This window comes from Budorcas taxicolor, chromosome 11 (assembly GCF_023091745.1).
Source record: "Budorcas taxicolor isolate Tak-1 chromosome 11, Takin1.1, whole genome shotgun sequence".
NCBI classification, from domain to species: domain Eukaryota; kingdom Metazoa; phylum Chordata; class Mammalia; order Artiodactyla; family Bovidae; genus Budorcas; species Budorcas taxicolor.
Window position 1 is genome coordinate 108,095,685 of NC_068920.1, and position 20,099 is coordinate 108,115,783.

A 20,099-nucleotide genomic window follows, 5' to 3' on the forward strand; every position below is an offset into this window, starting at 1 on the left:
TATTCTTGCTTGGGAAATCCTATGGACAGTGGAGCCTGGCAGGCTACAGTCCATGGGGTTGCAAAAGTCAAACATGACTTACTAAAGAACAGACCAAAACTACATGGCAGATAACTGACTCACAGGGCATTCAAAGTTAAGGAGAGAAGGCTTTTTGAGGTGGTCAGGGACAAGGAAACGGAATATAATATGGACCTTAAAGAATGCGGAGGATTTTAACAAGAGCAAGGTCACTGTTGGTGGTAAGAACACCAAGAGCTAAGGTGAAAAGAGAGGGAGCCAAGACAGAGACTCACAGGATTTACTTAGAGCAGTGGCTTTCAAACATTTTGGTCTTAGAACCTCTTTACATGCTTAAAAATTGAGGACCCCAAAGAGCTTATAATTATATGGATTATATCTATTAACATGTATTACATATGAAAGTAAAACAGAAACTATTTATTTTGCTAGTTTCTTAACGCTTTTATAACAAGTTAACTCAAATTTGGTGGCTTAAAGCAACAGAAGTTTATTATCTTACAGTTCTGTAGGTCAGAAGTCCAACATGGGCTTCACAATGCTAAAATCAAGGTATCCAGGGCTGTGTTTCTTCTAGAGGTTCTAGAGAAATTTGTTCCATTGCCTTTTCCAGGTTTTAGAGGCTTACTGCCTCCTTCCATTTTAAAGCGACATCGCTCTGACTTCTGCTTTCATTGTCATACTTCCTTTTCAGACTCACCCTCCTGCTTTCCTCTTTCATTCCTAAGGACCCCTGTGTGGACATTTGGTCCATACAAACATTTCAGAATTATCTCAATCCCCATCTGAAGATTCTCAACTTAATCACACCTGAAAAATTCTTTTTTCGCCATGTAAGGTAACATATTCACAGGCTCCAGGGATTAGGATTAGGAGAATGTGGACCTGTTGGGAGATAAGTATTCTGCCCATTGGTTTTACTACTTTATTACAAAACAATTATAGGGATTTTCCCGTCAGTCCAGTGGTTAAGAACCTGTTTCCACCACAGAGGACAGGTTCAGTTCAGTTGCTCAGTCATGCCTGACTCTGTGACCCCATGGACTGCAGCATGCCAGGCTTCCATGTACATCACCAACTACTGGAGCTTACTCAAACTCATGTCCATTGAGTCAGCGATGCCATCCAACCATCTCATCCTCTGTTGTCCCCTTTCCTCCCACCTTCAATCTTTACCAGCTTCAGAGTCTTTTCAAATGAGTCAGGTCTTCACATCAGGTGGCCAAAGTATTGGAGTTTCAGCTTCAATATCAGTCCTTCCACTGAATATTCAGGACTGATTTCCTTTAGGATGGTCTGGTTGGATCTCCTTGCTGTCCAAGGGACTCTAAAGAGCCTTCTCCAACACCACAGTTTGAAAGCATAAATTCTTTGGCGCTCAGCTTTTTTTATAGTCCAACTCTCACATCCATTCATGACTACTGGAAAAACCACAGCTTTAACTAGATGGACATTTGCTGGCAGAGTAATGTCTCTTCTTTTTAATATGCTGTCTAGGTTGGTCATAACTTTTCTTCCAAGGAGCAAGTGTCTTTTAATTTCATGGCTGCAGTCACCATCTGCAGTGATTTGGGAGGCCCCCAAAATAAAGTCTGTCACGATTTCCCCATCTACCTGCCATGAAATGATGGGACCAGATGCCATGATCTTAGTTTTCTGAATGTTGAGTTTTAAGCCAACTTTTTCACTCTCTTCTTTCACTTCCATCAAGAGGCTCTTTAGTTCTTCACTTTCTGCAATACGGGTGGTGTCATCTGCATATTGGAGAAGAAAATGGCAACTCACTCCAGTATTCTTGCCTGGAGAATCCTGTGGACAGAGGAGCCTGGTGGGCTGCCATCTATGGGGCTGCACAGAGTCGGACACGACTGAAGTGACTTAGCAGCAGCAGCATCTGCATATCTGAGGTTATTGATATTTCTCCCGACAATCTTGATTCCAGCTTGTGCTTCATCCAGTTCGGCATTTCTCATGATGTATTCTGCATATAAGTTAAATAAGCAGGGTGACAATATATAGCCTTGACATACTCCTTTCCTGATTTGGAACCAGTTTGTTGTTCCATGTCCAGTTCTAACTGTTGCTTCTTGACCTGCATACTAGATCCCTGGTAGGGAAACTGATATTCTGCATGCTAATGTGGTGCAGAAAAAAAATTATAAACCTGTTACACATTAACAAATATCTTAGGAAAAGTTATTTCAAAATTAAAAATTAATGAAGATTTCCCTGTGATCCAGTGGCTAAGACTCTGTGTTCCCAAGGCAGGGGCCCAGGTTCGATCCCTGGTTAGGGAACTGGACCCTATACGCCACAACTAAAAAATCCTGGTTGCCACAACTAAGACCTGACACAAACAAGAAAGTAAATTTTTAAAAAATTAATGAGAAGAGGGGCATTGTTTAACCTTTTTTCAAGTCTCTTCAAGGTCTGGGTTAATAGATGTGAAATTTGCTTATGCATTCAATTTGTTGTGGTATCACCTGTCACCTAGTGTCTGGGAAAACTCTACAACTATGAATAATGAGTAAAAAACAGCAAATATCTAAAATTATGAAGGTTGTTTTGATTTTATGGACCCTCTTTATGGGTTTCAGGTTCACCAGGAGTCCTGGGCTACACTTTGAGAACCTCTGAGTTGGTTATATTTCGGTTTCTCTGAGTTTTAGGGTAGACAAGAGTCTGATGAGCATGAACCACATGAACCTCGTTGTTGCTACCTTGATCTCCTACCTACGGTGGCCACTTTGAGCCATAAAACATGAATACAGGCTGGAAAAGTACTCTGAGACATTTCTTAAGGATCTTTGAATTGCCAGTGGGAGTCACCTAAAGTTTTGAACAAGGGAATGAATTAAATTTTTAAGTTACTTTAGGAGAGGGCATTTTAAAGCAAAAATAAAAAAATTTTACATTGCATGTGGAAGATGAGGATTAAGGACTTGGTTAAACTAGAGGTTAGGAAACTACAGATATTGACAGTAGTGGGCAGGGATGGGATGGAGGGGTTGTGGTGGCAGTTCAAGCACAAAATTAATTTTTAAAAATGGGAGCGGCTCTGGAAGCTGTTAAGTGATAGCAGTATGAAACAGTGTAATACAATGACAAAAGTACTCTGAAAAGCAATGAACCTATACAAACATAAGTAATTACCTGGTTTTAGATAATTTTCAAATCTATTTCTCTATTTTATAAATGGGATTTGGTAGCATTAAGACTTGAAAGTACTTTGCAAATACAACAGATACACAAGTTTAGTTTCCACTATACTGTGATGGTAAGATCATTATTACTACTAATAGTACTGAATATGTTGCTTAATATTTAACACGTTACCTTGATTTTCATACTATTCATGGGGTTCTTGGCTAAGATCAAGTGGCTCAGATGGTAAAGCATCTGCCTGCAATGCAGGAGACCGGGGTTCGATCCTTGGGTGGGGAAGATCCCCTGGAGAAGGAAATGGCAACCCACTCCAGTATTCTTGACTGGAAAACCCCATGGTCAGAGGAGCCTGATAGGTTACAGTCCATGGGTCTCAGAGTCGGACACGACTAAGCAACTTCACTTACACTTTCATGGGGTTCTCAAGGCAAGAATACTGAAGTGGTTTGCATTCCCTTCTCCAGTGGACCATGTTTTGTCAGAACTCTCCACCATGACTCATCTTCTTGGGTAGCCCTACACGTCATGGCTCATAGTTTCATTGAGTTAGACAAGGCTGTGGTTCATGTGATCAGATTGGTTAGTTTCCTGGAATGCAAAAGTAGGAAGTCAAGAAATACCTGGAGTAACAGGCAAATTTGGCCTTTGAGTACAGAATGAAGCAGGACAAAGACCAATAGAGTTTCGCCAAGAGAACGCACTGATCATAGCAAACACGCTCTTCCAACAACAGAAGAGAAGACTCTATGCATGGACATCACCAGATGGTCAAGACCAAAATCAGATTGATTATATTCTTGGCAGCCAAAGATGGAGAAGCTCTATACAGTCAGCAAAAATAAGACCAGGAACTGACTGTGGCTCAGATCATGAACTTCTTATTGCCAAATTCAGACTTAAACTGAAGCAAGTAGGGAAAACCACTAGACCATTCAGGTATGACATAAATCAGATCCCTTAGGATTATGCAGTGGAAGTAAGAAATAGATTCAAGGGATTAGCTCTGATAGAGTGCCTGAAGAACTATGGACGTAGGTTCATGACATTGTACAGGAGGCAGTAATCAAGACCAACCCCAAGAAAAAGAAATGCAAAAAGGCAAAATGGCTGTCTGAGGAGGCCTTACAAATAGCTGAGAAAAGAAGAGAAACGAAAGGCAAAAGAAAAAAGGAAAGATATACCTACTTGAATGCAGAGTTCCAAAGAATAGCAAGGAGAGATAAGAAAGCCTTCCTCAGTGATCAATGCAAAGAAATAGAGGAAAACAATAGAATGGGGAAGACTTGAGATCTCAAGAAAATTAGAGATACCAAGGGAACATTTCATGCAAACATGGGCACAATTAAGGACAGAAATGGTATGGACCTAACAGAAGCATAAGATAGTAAGAAAAGGTGGCAAGAATACTCAGACGAACTATAGAGAAAAGATCTTCACGACCAAGGCAATCACAATGGTGTGATTACTCACCTAGAGCCAGACATCCTGGAATGTGAAGTCAAATGGGCCTTAGGAAGCATCACTATGAACAAAGCTAGTGAAGGTGATAGAATTCCAGTTGAGCTCTTTCAAATCCTGAAAGATGATGCTGTGAAAGTGCTGCACTCAATGTCAGGAAATTTGGAAAAATCAGCAGTGGCCACAAAACTGGAAAGGGTCAGTTTTCATTCCAGTCCCAAAGAAAGGCAATGCTAAAGAATGCTCAAACTACTGCACAATTGCACTCATCACACACACTAGTAAAGTAATGCTCAAAATTCAAGCCAGGCTTCAGCAATATGTGAACCATGAACTTCCAGATGTTCAAGCTGGTTTTAGAAAAGGCAGAGGAACTAGAGATCAAATTGCCAACATCCATTGAATCATCAAAAAGCAAAAGAGTTCCAGAAAAAAGTCTGTTTCTGCTTTATTGACTATGCCAAAGCCTTTGACTGTGTGGATCACAATAAACTGTGGAAAATTCTTCAAGAGATGGGAATACCAGACCACCTGACCTGCCTCTTGAGAAACCTATATGCAGGTCAGGAAGCAACAGGTAGAGCTGGACATGAAACAACAGACTGGTTCCAAATAGGAAAAAGAGTATGTCAAGGATATATATTGTCACCCTGCTTATTTAGCTTATACGCAGAGTACATCATGAGAAACGCTGGGCTGGAAGAAACACAGGCCGGAATCAAGATTGCTGGGAGAAATGTCAATAACCTCAGATATGCAGATGACACCACCCTTATGGCAGAAAGCGAAGAACTAAAGAACCTCTTGATAGAGTGAAAGAGGAGAGTGAAAAAGTTGGCTTAAAGTGCAACATTCAGAAAACTAAGATTATGGCATCCGGTCCCGTCACTTCATGGCAAATAGATGGGGAAACAGTGGCTGACTTTATTTTGGGGGGCTCCAAAATCACTGCAGATGGTGACTGCAGCCATGAAATTAAAAGAGGCTTACTCCTTGGAAGGAAAGTTATGACCAACCTAGACAGCATATTAAAAAGCAAACATTACTTTTTCAACAAAGGTCCATCTAGTCAAGGCTATGGTTTTTCCAGTGGTCAGGTATGGATGTGAGAGTTGGACTATAAAGAAAGCTGAGCGCTTAAGAACTGATGCTTTTGAACTGTGGTGTTGGAGAAGACTCTTCAGAGTCCCTTGGACTGCAAGGAGATCCAGCCAGTCCATCCCAAAGGAGATCACTCCCAGGTGTTCAATGGAAGGACTGATGTTGAAGCTGAAACTCCAATACTTTGGCCACCTGATGCGAAGAGCTGACTCATTGGAAAATACCCTGATGCTGCGAAAGATTGAGGGTAGGAGAAGGGGACGAGAGAGGATGAGATGGTTGGATGACATCACCGACTCAATGGACATGAGTTTGAGCAAGCTCCCGGAGTCGGTGAAGGACATGGAAGCCTGGAGTGTTGCAGTCCATGGAGTTGCAAAAAGCTGGACACGACTGACAGACTGAGCTGAACTGAACTGAATCTCCCTTAAGCAGGATGACTCCCTGAAGGGCTGCGAAACAAAAGGAACGCGCAGAGACCACACCACTGTTTACGTAAATTTCGGCAAATCCCTTTCTTTCTACGAAATATTCAGCTGACAGAAATGGCTGAGATAAGTTTCTTGCTTGAATTCTCGACGAGTCACACCTGCTTGGTTCCTGGGCGGACCAAACCCTGAGTTTCTGATCCACCGCCAGCCCTCCCGCTTACCTAACGATCTACACTTCGGGTAACAGGGGCGACTTCTCAGCGCGACCCGGAAGGGGAAATCGCCCTTTCCGCTTGGAAAGGGCCCACCCTCTTCAAATGGCCGGGACAGGAGCAAGACGGGGCTGCGCGTGCGCAGTGGCGTTTGCTGCCCTTCCGGTACGCCCGGCGCGGAGAGGCGGCACGGACGCAGGCACGCACGGACGCACCGTGTCCCCTACACGCGCCGCCGCCCTAGCTCCCAGTTACACCCGCAGCGGCGTCAGCCCAGTAGAGATGCTGCGAGCCTGTCAGTTATCCGGCGTGACATCCACCGCCCAGGTGAGGACGGGGGCGCCGGGAGACAGCGCATGGTGGGTGAACTGACCAGCGGAAAATAAGGGAGGCATTGGCTTTGCCTAGGCCCCAGAACAGAGGCGTGTCCCCGGACCGCCCTTATCGCGAGAGTCCTGGGTGGGCCCGTGAGGCAGTTAATTCGGGAGTTCGGTGGACGGGAATGACTGGAGGGTTATTGCTGAAGCGGGATGGGGCGTGGAGAAGAGAAGGTGGCGGGGAGGCGGGTGTAGGACGGGAGGCACGGCCTTGGGTACGTGCCATCCAATCAGCCCCTCGCTGCCTCAGTCTAGGACCAATCGAGGCTGCTGGCGCCCGGGTCGCCGGTTGGGCGCGTGAGAGGTTTCGCGGATCCAGCGGTTGAAGGTCGACGGGGGGAAAACTACAGTTCCCAGTGGGACACGCATATTCTTGGCTTGTTGCACCTTAAGGAGGTGCCTGGACTGCTAGAGACCGCGTTTTAGGGGTCAAGGTTGTAATTATCCAGGAAGGACTGCCTTTCTTTAAGTAGCTGAGAACGCCTCTTGAGCTATTCTTACTCTGAACAAAAACAGAGTAAGAGCTCGAGCTTCTAGAACTCGAGGAAGGTTAAGCGCCTGACCTTGTGCTCGTTTCTGAGATTAGCCTGAGGATCTCTGTCTCTAGGTGCTAGGACAACTTTGCCAGACGTCCAAGGAGTTACCTTTATTTCTGCATAATTATCACAGTAATTTTGGAGAAGGAAATGGCAATCCACTCCAGTATTCTTGCCTGCAGACTGTCATGGACAGAGACGCCTGGCAGGCTACAGTCCATGGGGTCGCAAAGAGTCGGACAGGACTGACCGACTAAGCACACACATCAAAGTAATTTACTGAAATTTAAAATAGTAAACCTACTTCCATTGCTCACAATTGAAAGAGAATTTGTATTTTGGCAAAATGTGGAATTTACAAAACAGGTTCTGTGACTCGAGCAATTGAGCAAAGTCCCTGGACTCAGTGGGTTAGAAAAGTCAATTTTTTTCATTTCCTCCAAGTTTGCTTATCTTCCATCTCCCCTTTGGTTTCCAGGGTAAGAGAAGCAGGCTCTTCCGTAGGAAAGTGGAGTGTGTATTAGTTTTCTATTGCTGTGTGCACATTGCAAGGTAGCACAGACGGAGCAGCCTCAAACAGCACCCATTTATTACCTTATTGTTTCTAGAGGTGAATGGTTACGGTTATCTGCTTGCTGTCATACAGGGGTGCAAAGTGTGTCCCTGCTGTGGTTCTCCTTTGGAGCTCAGGGTCCTCTTCTAAGCTCCTTCAGTTTGTTAGCAGGATTCAGTCCCTGCAGCTGTAGGGCTGAAGTCCCTGTTTTCTTGCTAGCTCTCACCTCACCTACCTGGGGGCGGCCTGAAATTCTTTGCCACAAGATTCTCAGAAGCAGTTTATAACATAGATGTTTACTTTCTTGCAGGCTACCATGAGCTTGTCTCTCAGACTTTAATATCTCTTCCCTGTTTCTGATTTCCAGACCTAGGTTTAAAAGGCTTATGTGATTAGGGCAAACCCACCTGGATAAATCCCTTTTGATAAATCAGGTCAACTGATTAGAAACCTCATTATATCTGTAAAATCCCTTTTGCCTGTACAGCTCTAATCATGGGCTTAACCACTGGGGACAGCGATCATGGGAGCCATCTTAGAATCTGGGCTACCAAAAGCCAAGTGGGCCTGGGAGTATGGAGGAAGCGGAGCAGTCTTTCAGGGCAAAACTGTAGAGGTGTATCTTTGGGGCCCTCCTTTCAGGCCCACACTTCCTTATTCTGCCCAAAGGTTACAGCATGGTTGTCACTGAACTATCTCCTCAGTCTACCCTAGGGTCAGTTCTTTACCTCGTTGTTAACAAAGGCCTTTAAAAAAGCACATGGACTGGACCATGCCATGCCCTCCAGTGATATCCCATCGTATCACAATAAAGTCTAAACTCTTTACCTATCCACAGGGCTCCTCATGATCTGGCTCTTTGCATATCTTATTTTTTTTTTTACTCTGCCTCATTCTGTTCTTCTGATTGCCTTTTCATTTGCTGTTTGCCCTGAAGTCCTCCCACACATCTTTGCTTAGCTCACTCCATTCAGATATTTTCTTAGATATCACTTTTTTTTTTAGATATCACTTTTCTTTCAGAGAGGCCTTCCCTATCTAAGACACCTGTGATCACTCTCTCCTTTGCATCACTCTGGAACCTACCCTTACCCTACTTGGTTTTACTTTTAGCTTTTATACTTCCGACATACTGTGTATTAATTACGTATTTTCCACATTCAAATGGAAGCTCCTCAAAGGGACTGTATTTATATTACTACTCATAATAGTCCCTAGCCCCTAATAGATACTCAGTAAATGAACATGTCACAAGTGTGACATGTTTGAATGAAAGATTAATGTGTTCTGTGAATTTTTCTTAATTTCCATAAGAGGATGTTCAGTTCAGTTCAGTTGCTCAGTCGTGTCTGACTCTTTGCGACCCCATGAACCACCGCAGCATGCCAGGCCTCCCTGTCCATTACCAATTCCCGGAGTCCACCCAAACCCTTGTCCATTGAGTCGGTGATGCCATCCAACCATCTCATCCTCTGTCGTCCCCTTCTCCTGCCTTCAATCTTTCCCAGCATCAAGGTCTTTTCCAATGAGTCAGCTCTTTGCATCAGGTGGCCAAAGTATTGGAGTTTCAACTTCAACATCAGTCCTTCAACATCAGAACACCCAGGACTGATCTCCTTTAAGATGTACTGGTTGGGTCTCCTTGCAGTCCAAGGGACTCTCAGGAGTCTTTTCCAACACCACAGTTCAAAAGCATCAGTTCTTTGGTGCTCAGCTTCCTTTATAGTCCAACTCTCACATCCATACATGACCACTGGAAATACCACAGCCTTGACTAGATGGACCTTTGTTGACAAAGTAATGTCTCTGCTTTTAATATGCTGTCTAGGTTGGTCATAACTTTCCTTGCAAGGAGTAAGCGTCTTTTAATTTCATGGCTGCACCATCTGCAGTGATTTTGGAGCCCAGAAAAATCAAGTCAGCCACTGTATTGATGTGACCTCCCTTAAACCTCCATAGGTTTTAGAACTTCTCTAGAGAAACTTCGCTCAGATAGTAAAGAATCTGCCTGCTGTACTGGAGACCTGGGTCCAATACTTGGGTTGGGGAGATCCACTGGAGAAGGTATTGGCAACCCACTCTAGTATTCTTGCCTGGAAAATTCCATGGACAGAAGAGATGGTGGGCTACAGTCCATGGAGTCACAGAGAGTCAGGAACAAGTGAATGAGTAACACACAAAGAGGAACAGAACTGATAGGATGCATATATAGATAGACTTATTATAAAGATTTGATCCATGCAGTTGTGGAGGCTATCAAGTCCAACATCTGTAATGGAGGCTGGTGGGCTTGATATGCACATACCCAGAAGATGGTACATTTTCAGTCTGAAGGCTGGCAAGCCAGGGAGCCAGGAAAGCTGATGGTGCAGTTTTGGTTAAAGGCAGTCTGCTAGAGAATTGCCTCTTGCTTGGTCAGGCTGGTCTTTTTGTTCTATTCAAGCCTTCAGTTGGTTGGATGAGGCCCACCCACATTGTGGAAGGCAATCCACTTTATTCATAGTTCACTGATTTAAATGTTGATCTCGTCCAAAAACACCTATTTTGACATATAAAATTAACCACCTCAGCTGACATCTAACTGATTCTGTGTCTGGACTTAGTCATCCATGTGGGTATTCAGCAGGAATGAATTGCTCTTTCTTTCCCAGAAATGAGCTTCAGAGCTGATTCTTCCTCACTTGCCAAACCTGACACCATCCATCTTCTCTTAGTCCCAGGACTGCATGGCCAGGCCCAACATTTTTTGAGGTGGACATGGGGTTTGGAGGACCCAGGCTTTCAGTCTAGCCTGACCCTCTCCCAGACTATAAATTTGGGAGTCTTCATTGCATATGCATTGATCTTAAAGGAGAAGGAGACATTATTATTCTTTAGGGTTGACTAAGCTAATTTATTTAACTAAGACCAAGTTTGACAGCAGGGCTAGTTTAAGACTGAACTTGTGTGTGGATATTTTTAGCTATCACCTTTTAGAATTCTTTCTTTTCACTAGGATAATAAAACACTTTTGCTCAGTGATAGATGTAGGTAGAGAGGTGTACATGGTAGAAAGTAGATTAATATATGGTGCAGCCTGTTTACTTCTATGGATATTAGAATCTTTTTTTATTCTTCATTTTTATTTCTCTAGATCAGTTGCTTTCAAACCATTTTGAAATACATTTTACATTGTGACTTAGAGTACAGGATTGAGAATATATAGGTAATGTATATCCACACATAGATGCAGAGAAAACTAGGGAAATGTCACCTTCCTGCTTCTGCCATACTGATGAATATCTGCCATTTCTTTATCATAACTGAAGAGTCCTTTTTCTCCTAGATCTAGAATATGAATTTACTGAGAAATAATACTGCTTTCATATCAAATTTACTGTATTTTTATGGGTGGTATATTTTTAACCTTAATGCATGATTCCTATAAAGTATTTTTAGTTAACTATAGAAAAAGTTGTTGCATATTAATCTGTATTGCAAATGTAGAACTGGCCATTAATGTCTGGATGTCTTTTGTTTGTGTGGGAGGAATTCTTATGACAGATTTCAAAAGATCAGTTACAGCTACCCCCTAGTCTAGAAAGGAAACCTGCAACCTCCAGATAGGGTTTATATGAGGGGCCTTGTATTACAGTCTCTGTTTCCAGGATTGTGGTTTACTTTTCTATGTTCACTTCAGTTTGGCAAGGCTAAGGAATTAGTGGTCTGTACCAAAACATCACATGAAAATTGTGTGTTTCATCTCTCCTTTTGTTTGTTTGGTTTGTTTGCTAAAATCATATTTTTGTAGGTTGGAAGCAGCAGCGTTGACCTTACAACATTTATTACAAAGTTATATGTCAAGGCAAATTGTTTTGAAACAGTAATGTCTTTTCTATATTGTTGCTTATTATTAATAAAAGGTATTCCAGAATTAAGAGGTGTCCAGTATCTTTTGTGTTAAAGTTAGGATATTTAGTTTGTATGAATAAAGAGAGAGTTTAGTCTGGTGCTTAAGAAAGAATTTTGGAGGTAGACCTTGGATTTGGCAGTGGTTTCTTAACACAGGATACCAAAAGACACAAGATAAATTTGATTTCACAAAATTAAAAAATTTTTTGCATCAAGTGACACAAGAACGAAAAGAATAGGAGGGAATATTTTCAAATCATATAACTGATGAAAATCTAGTATCCGTAATATGTAAAGATCTCCTACAACTTAGGAACAAGAAGACAACCCAAATAAAAATGGGCTAAGGACTTAACTAGACATTTATCCAGGGAAGATGTATAAATGGCCAACAAGCACTAGAAAAGAGCTCAAAATCCTTTGACATTAAGGAAATGTAAATCAAAACCAGAGTGAAATAGCCACTTTGTAGCCAACAGGATGGTTCTGATAAAAACAGAAAATAATAATTGAGGATATGGAGAAATTGGAACCCTCATACTTCACTGTGGGAATGTAAAATGGTGCAGAGTTAAACGTAGAATTACCATATGACCCTGCAGTTCCACCCCAAAGAACTGAAAACAGGTATTCAAACAAAAACTTGCAGGTGAATGTTTATAGCAAAAGATAGAGACAATTCAGATGTTCAGCTGATGTCTAGATAAACAAAATATGGTACATCTATACAACAGACTAGTTCATTCAGTTTGAACTAGTTCAAACCAATTTCACAGAAATTAAGTACGAGTTACATACATGGTACATGTGACAACATAGATGACCTTTAAGAACAAGCCACAGAAGGCAACATATTGCGTCATTCCATTTATACAGGAAGTCCAGAACAGGCTCTGTAGAGCCAGAAGGTAGATGGTTGCTGCCAGGAGCTCGGGAGAACGGAATGTGGGGAGACCTGGTGGTACAGGAATTTATTTTTGGAGTGATGAAACTGTTCTGGAACTAAATAGTGGTGAGGGTTGTGTAGCATTGTGGATGTACTAAATGGCACTGACATGTGCACTCTGAATGGTGACTTTTACAAGTGAATTTTATCGTGCAGAGAAAAAGCACCAGAAGTTGGAAATGAACTGATACATGAAGTGTGTGCATGCATGCTCAATCATGTCCAACTCTTTGTGACCTTATGGACTGTAGCCTACCAGGCTACTCTGTCTACGAGATTCTCCAGGCAAGAATACTGGAGTGGGTTGTTGTGCCCTCCTCCAGGGGATCTTTCTGACCCAGGGATCCAACCCACGTCCCTTACATCTCCTGCATTGGTGGTGGTTTAGTCACTAAGGCACGTCTGACTCTTGCGACCCCATGGACTGTAGCCTGCCAGGCTTCTCTGTCTATGGGATCCTCCAGGCAAGAATACTGCAGTGGGTTTCCATTTCCTTCTCCAGGGGATCTTCCCGAGCCAGGGATTGAACCTGGGTCTCCTGTGTTGCAGGCACATTCTTGACCAACTGAGCTACAAGGGAAGCCCTCCTGCATTGGTAGGCAGGTTCTTTATTACTAGCGTCACCTGGGAAGCCCTCCAGGTAGATATCTAAAGATAGATAAATAGATGTGTGTGTGTGTGTGTGTAATATTAAAGTAATATAACACATAATAAACTTGAAGTAGTATCCATTGGCCAAAATTGGGACAGTTTGAGTTTTCAAACATGATAATTGCAGCTGGTTTAAGTCCATCAAAAGTATTTAAATCTATGAGTTGGTAAAGATCCTGTTTTGGTTTGTGGTAACTACATGAGACACCTTGATCTTGGGGTAAAAGATTTATTGCCTCACTTAGTTCTGGGGGTTTCCTGGCCTCAGGTGGCCAGTTTGGTCAGCATCCCTTGTGAGGCTGTAGTCAGGCAGTGGCTAGGGCTAGAGTCATCTCAAAGGCTTCCTCACTCCCATGTCTGGCAGTTGATACTGGCTGCAGCTGAGACCTCAGCTAATGCTGTTGGCCGGAACACCTACATGTGGGGTTTTACATGTCTGGGCTTCCTCACTGTTTGCAGGCTGGGTTCCAAGAGCAAGTGTCATGAGAGGCAGAGCCAGGCAGAAGCTGTGTTCCCTTTATGTCCTCCTGGTTTCAGATGTCACAGAGTATCACTTTCACTGCCCTTATTAGTAAATTGATCTTAGGTTTGTCCTGGTTCCAGGGAATGGTGCATAGATCTCAGTTTGACGGAGGATAGCGAGTTGCTGGAAGAACTGATAGGAAGTCCTACTGTAGTCAGTTTTGGATAATATGGTCTGTCCTGTAGCCACAGCAACTCGCATCCCTCCCACATGCAGATGTATTCACAACCTTCCTCAGAACCCTCCAGAACCTCATCCCATCACAACATCAGACTTAGACTAACAGACCAGGATCCTGTCATCAAATCAGTTGCCTTTGCACACAAAACATCTTGGGTGTGATCCCTTGGGTACACTTCCTTAAGTGCTTTTCCTTTCGGTCTAAAGACCTGTGAACTAAAGAGACAAGTTATCTGTTCCCCATGTGTCCTATGTACAATATAGTATGCCACTCCCATCTGAAAAGGCAGGAAAAAAAAGACACACAGCAGTCACTGTTCATAACAAATGTCAGATCTATCTGGCATGAGTTGCTGCGTGCTTAATTAGGACTTAGTCCTTCTGCTTCGGAATGTTTCTCCTTAACTCTTGGTTCTACCCTCTGGGCTTCAGGTTTCACTCCTTAAATTATCCTTCCTATTCTAGAAACGTAGCCTCTTGGCAGCCGAATCATTTTCTCAGACTAATGTCTGTCTGTAGACGTTTTGGAGTCCAAAAACTTCAATTCATTTTGTACTCTTTCCCCTTTGATCCAGGCTGGCCTGTTTTTCATCTTAATGACTTTGTAGGTTTCTTGTGGGTCTTTCGGGGGTTTTCTCCGTTAGACAAAAGCCACACCCATAAATCTGACCAGGATAAGCTGTTCTCCATTTTAGGCTCCCTGTGAGGCTGCTGTGGTCTGAAACCCCTCAAGATTCTCAGCAGTCCTGTTGTTTAATGAAAGGAATATGGGTTGCATACTCTTAAGGCTGTCCTTAGCGAGCCTTTTCTCAGTGTAGAAAGTTCTATGAGGAACACCTCCTGAGATCTTTCTGAGGTCTTAAAGGATCTTTGCTAACTGGAGAGGCTGAGAATGAGAAACAGTCTCATTTTTTAACCCACCAAGTACTGGGTCTTTTACATTTTCTTCAAATTTTGCTTGCAAGCTAAACAGTTTTTTTGATTTATGTTTTAGAAGCTTGACTCTATCCTTTTTATACTCTGCTGAAAGGAACCACTTGGCGCTTGTGAACATTCTGCTTGGTACTCTGTCTAGCTAAATCCATCAGTTCATTAGACAGTGTGCACTGTCATGCCTGACTCTGCTTCTACATGAACTGTAGCCTGCCAGGCTCCTCTGTCCATGAGATTCTCTAGGCAAGAATACTGGAGTGGGTTGCCATGCCCTCCTCCAGGGGATCTTCCCAACCCAGGGATCAAACTCCTGTCTCCAGCACCTCTTGCATTGGCAGGCGGATTCTTTACCACTAGCGCCACCTGGGAAGCCCCTTCATTATGTACAGCAGTGCCTAATTTTCTGTTTTCCACATCTTACCATCGTGAGAGTTTTGATAAACTTCTACCACTACATACAAAGATTCCTGTTTCCTCCAGGTTCCCAAAATATTTTTCACGCTTTTCTTAAGCCCTCACCAAAACAGCTTCCGTGAAGATCATTAGGCTTCTGCTAACAGTCTCCTCAAGGCCCTTACAACTTTCAGTTCCACCCCCCAGTTCCATCCCCAAGTCATTACCACATGTTTTATGTTTTATAGTAGCACCCCATTTCCAGGTGCAAGCATATGGTTGGTTGTAGCTGTATGACAGATCACCCCAAACCTAGTGGTATTAATTAACCATAACATTACTTGTTCTTTTACAGTAAATTATATTTATTATTATACAGATAAAGATTAGCACATGGTTCCCAGGTGGCGCTAGTGGTAGAGCTCATCTGCCAGTGCAGGAGATGGTAAGAGTTGTGGGTTTGATCCCTGGGTTGGGAAGATCCCCTGGAGGAGGGCATGACAACCCACTCCAGTATCCTTGACTAGAAAATCCCATGAACAGAGGAGCCTGGTGAGCTATAGTCTGTGGAGTCACAGAGAGTCAGACACAACTGAAGTGACTTAGCACACACGCATGCATATATACATACAAGGAAATAATAGTAAATATTTACCTTTCATTTCTAAGGAGGTTACATTAGGAGGTTCTTGGGATCGTATAAGCTTACAGGGTTCTGGGGAGGTGGCAAGGTTCTAGAAAAGCATGTGAAATGTGGCAAGTTTGGGAAAATACAATCTGTCACAATAAATGAAAACCAAAAACCCCTGCAATTGTTCCTCATCAGAGGATAACTGGATGAAAGGATAAAAAGAATCAACCATTTATCCTTCCTTTCCTCCATAAACTGTACTGCTGAGTAACTAAATTGTAGATGAGGATAAGCATCTCTTTATTAAATATGTCAAATTATGAATGAAAAGTAGAATCGCAGTCCACTTTTGGCAACTTCCAATAAGTTAATGGATCTAGACATTGTAGATCAGCACAGTTGATAACATTACAAAAAGAGAGACAGGCAGGCGTTGTGTGCCTCCATAGTGAAAGAAAACACCACCATGTAAAGTCTTGCCAAAGAGAGTAAACCTGAGTCTGGTCAAGTGTCCGGTTTCCGCTCCAGGTTGCAGGAAATACAGAGGACTGGCATGTTTTAAGTTGCACCTTAAACAGAATCCAGTCTGTGGAAAATTCTGCAGACCAAACAAGCAGCTTCTTCCAGTAGTGACTGGAGGAAACATCTATAGAGTAAAAGATTTGAGGATTAAGAGACTTAGAAGATGTAGGTATATAAATACATTTAGTAGGCAAATTAAACGTTATATCTAGGGATTCATACTTACATGATAAACCTGTAAAAAGCTTCAATTTCCTGACTTTTAAAGCTTTATTTGGAATATAAAATTTATTATAGACTATGCAGGTAGACAGTTTTTAAAATCACGAGCCACTATTTCAGATTTAAAATACCTACTAATTTGAGTCAGGATACCGTCAGTTATTTTATTTTTTTTGGTATAGAGGTATGAAACTCACTGCTACTATTTTTTGGTCATAAAAGGTAAATTTTTTTTCACATTTAATCTCTTCTTAAATCAGGGTGCATATTACAGTTGTTATAGTTGTTTAATTGAAAGCTCAGCTTTCAAAACAACAAAAGCAGGAAAATCAGAAAAATTCTGGAAAAAAAATAGTACTAGAAGAGAGGACTAGCTCTACCAGGCTAAAACCTAATTGTAAGATGCAGTCTTTAAAACATTGTGGTATTTGTCTATTAATAGAAGTGTGTGAATAGGGTGGAACAGTGGAACAAATTAGGAAATCTAAATGCATCAAGAAATAGAGTATATTTTAAGGTGGCATTTCAAATTGTTGGAAGAAATGAATTATTCAGTTTGTGATTTAGGGATAACTGAATAGACATTTAGGAAAAAATAGTTAATCTATACCATAAACTTTATACTGGATTTAAAGATTTAAACGTAAAAAAATGAAACCATCAGAGTAAAATCATGCAAGGATTATTTTATAATCAGAGTGTGCTAAGTAAAATAAATCAAAGACAAGTACTATATGATATCATTTACATGAACAACAGGACACTTGTGTACACGTTTTTAAAAATTGCAGCATTACTCTTAGAAGCCCTGTGTGAACCTTCTCAATTGCATCCTCCTTTTCTCTCCAGAAAAAAGCTACAGCTTCCCTTGTAGCTCAGTCGGTAAAGAATCTGCCTACAGTGCAGGAGGCCCGGGTTCGATCCCTGGGTTGGGAAGATCCCCTGGAGAAGGAGATGGCAACCTACTCCAGTATCCTTGCCTGGAAAATCTCCTGGACAGAGAGATGGTGGGCTGCAGTCTGTGGGGTCGCAAAGAGTTGGGCATGACTGAGCGACTAACACTTACTTGCTTACGATAAAAAGCAGCAGACTCACAGATAAAGAGAGCAAACTAGTGGGTTACCAGTGAAAAGAGAGAACCAGGAGAGGTAAGATAAGGGTAGGGGACTAAGAGGCAGAAACTTCTGTGTGTAAAATAATAAGCTACAAGGGTATATTGTACAACACAGGGAATATAGCCAATATTTTATAATAACTATGAATGAAATATAACCTTTAAAAATTTGTGAAAACTGTTTTGTAAACGAGAAACATCATATTGTATATCAACTATGCTGTTGTTGTTATTTAGTCACTAAGCTGTGTCTGATTCTTTTGCTACCCCATGGATTGTAGCCCATCAGTCTCCTCTGTCCATGGGATTTCCCAGGCAAGAATGCTGGAGTAGGTTGCCGTTTCCTTCTCCCAGGAACTGAACCTATGTCTCCTGTATTGACTGATGGATTCTTTACCACTGAACCACCAGGGAAGCCCACATCAACTATACTTCAATTAAATAAAGAAAGTGGTCTGGAGAATTCCCTGGTGGTCCAGTGGTTAGGACGCCATGCTTCCATTGCCAGGAGCCCAGAATCAGTCCTTGGTCAGGAAACTAAGATCCCGCAAGCTGCATGGTGCAGGCAGTAGGGGAGGAGGGGAAAGTGGTTTCATAGTCCCTTTTTTTTGAAATCTTTAATTTTATATGAGTCTTGGGGTGCAGGACGTGTCAACTGTTTTTAAGGACCTGTAAATATGTTTCATGGTAAGTTGGTTTATGAAAGTAAAATAAAATTTTAAGAAAGACATTTGTATTTGTAGTAAAACGATTTACTTCCCTACCCTAAAAGCCTTCCCAACCCTAAAAACCTTCTAGGTTCCTGTAACTGTTGGTTGTAATGTTTTCTCTTTCCTCTCTAGAATTGTCTTTGTGGGAAGTTTGTCCTCCGTCCATTGCGACCATGCCGCAGATACTCCACTTCAGGCAGTTCTCGGTAAGTAGCATACCTCCCTGTAAACAGACTTTTACAGGGAAGTGTAAAAGTGCTGAAGTGTGTGTGTGTGTGTGTGTGTGTATTCATTCCTTGAATATGGGAATATCTACTTAAAATCTTTTTTAAAGGGTAGAAACACTGGAGTTTTCTCATAATACCTTTAGAGCATATATATTTGTAGGTGAAAATTTGTTATGGTGCTCCTTTTGGCTCTTTGGTGGTTGGATGTCATCCAGGGTGGACATCCCCTGCCCCCTGTGCTGGCTTCCATTATATGGCAAATAGATTTATATCTAGAACTCAGCACACTGGAGCTTAAAAAGTATTTGTTAAAAAAAAAAAGTATTTGTTCTTAATATTTATTTTATTGTATTTACAGAAATGGTTAATTAAGGGGCTTTGAAAATTAGTGATACTTGTTTTGGGGGTTCAAAGGAAGCCTCATGAGTGTGAACATGCTAACTTTTCAGTATGAAAGGGCCGATTGCTTCATTCTTCCTATCCTAGATATTACTGTGTTAAGGAAAAGTTGTCCATAAAGAAATGTTAGTTTTTACTTTGAACATGTTAAAAACAAACCAGGGGAAGGTGATGTGCAGCGTGTGGAGATAAACTGGGCTGCTGTGATCTGAATCAGTGGTAGAGAAGTGGAGCTTAAAGGTCTTTGAGACTTACTGGTCTAGGAAAGAAGGTTTAGGAGAGTAAAGAAAAAAAAAACACCTGTGTTTCCTATTTCTTTCACTTAGGTTGTCTGCTAGCAAAATTGCTGGAGCTGGCATTTTATTTGTTGGTGGCGGTATTGGTGGCACCATCCTGTATGCCAAATGGGATTCCCATTTCCGGAAGAATGTAGAGAAAACCATACCTTACTCAGATAAACTCTTTGAGATGGTCCTTGGTTCCCCACCTTACACTGTTCCATTGCCAAAGAAACCGGTAAGAGTTTTAAACAGTTTCAGTTTATCCTGTTTGAAAAGCAGGTTGTTTTCATCTTGAAAATATTTTGCCAGCATTGTTTGTAGCATTGTTTGTCATTTTTCTTTAACTTGAACTAATGTTTTGTAAAGGATTTTTATCCCTTTGGAGTCCCATAAGTGCTCTCATTTAGTCCACATTAAATGGAAAATAATTATGTGGCCCACAGATTAAATGGAAGAGCAGCTTGGGCTGAAGTAACCCTGGCTGCCTTGCACACTCAGGGATTCTGTGTCAGCCTCCAGCACTACAGCTCTCAGACTCTGACTTAGAACACTAAAAGCGTAAACGAAGAGTGGCCATGACACCAGGATCCCATGTTATAGTTAGTAATGGCCCTTTTAGATC

The 20,099-nt window shown here is 42.0% G+C and overlaps 1 protein-coding gene across 4 annotated transcripts in view; it reads left to right on the forward strand.

Annotated features, from left to right (window-relative positions):
• Positions 1–6,573: 6,573 nt before the first annotated feature.
• Positions 6,574–20,099, forward strand: part of IMMT (inner membrane mitochondrial protein) — a 38,962-nt gene continuing 25,436 nt past the window's right edge. For all 4 annotated transcript variants that reach the window (XM_052649210.1, XM_052649211.1, XM_052649212.1 and 1 more), the window contains exons 1-3: positions 6,574–6,715; positions 18,703–18,776; positions 19,523–19,712. In XM_052649210.1, the coding sequence (XP_052505170.1) occupies positions 6,671–6,715; positions 18,703–18,776; positions 19,523–19,712 (309 nt within the window). In that variant the 5' untranslated portion in view covers positions 6,574–6,670. The remainder of the gene's footprint in view (positions 6,716–18,702; positions 18,777–19,522; positions 19,713–20,099) is intronic.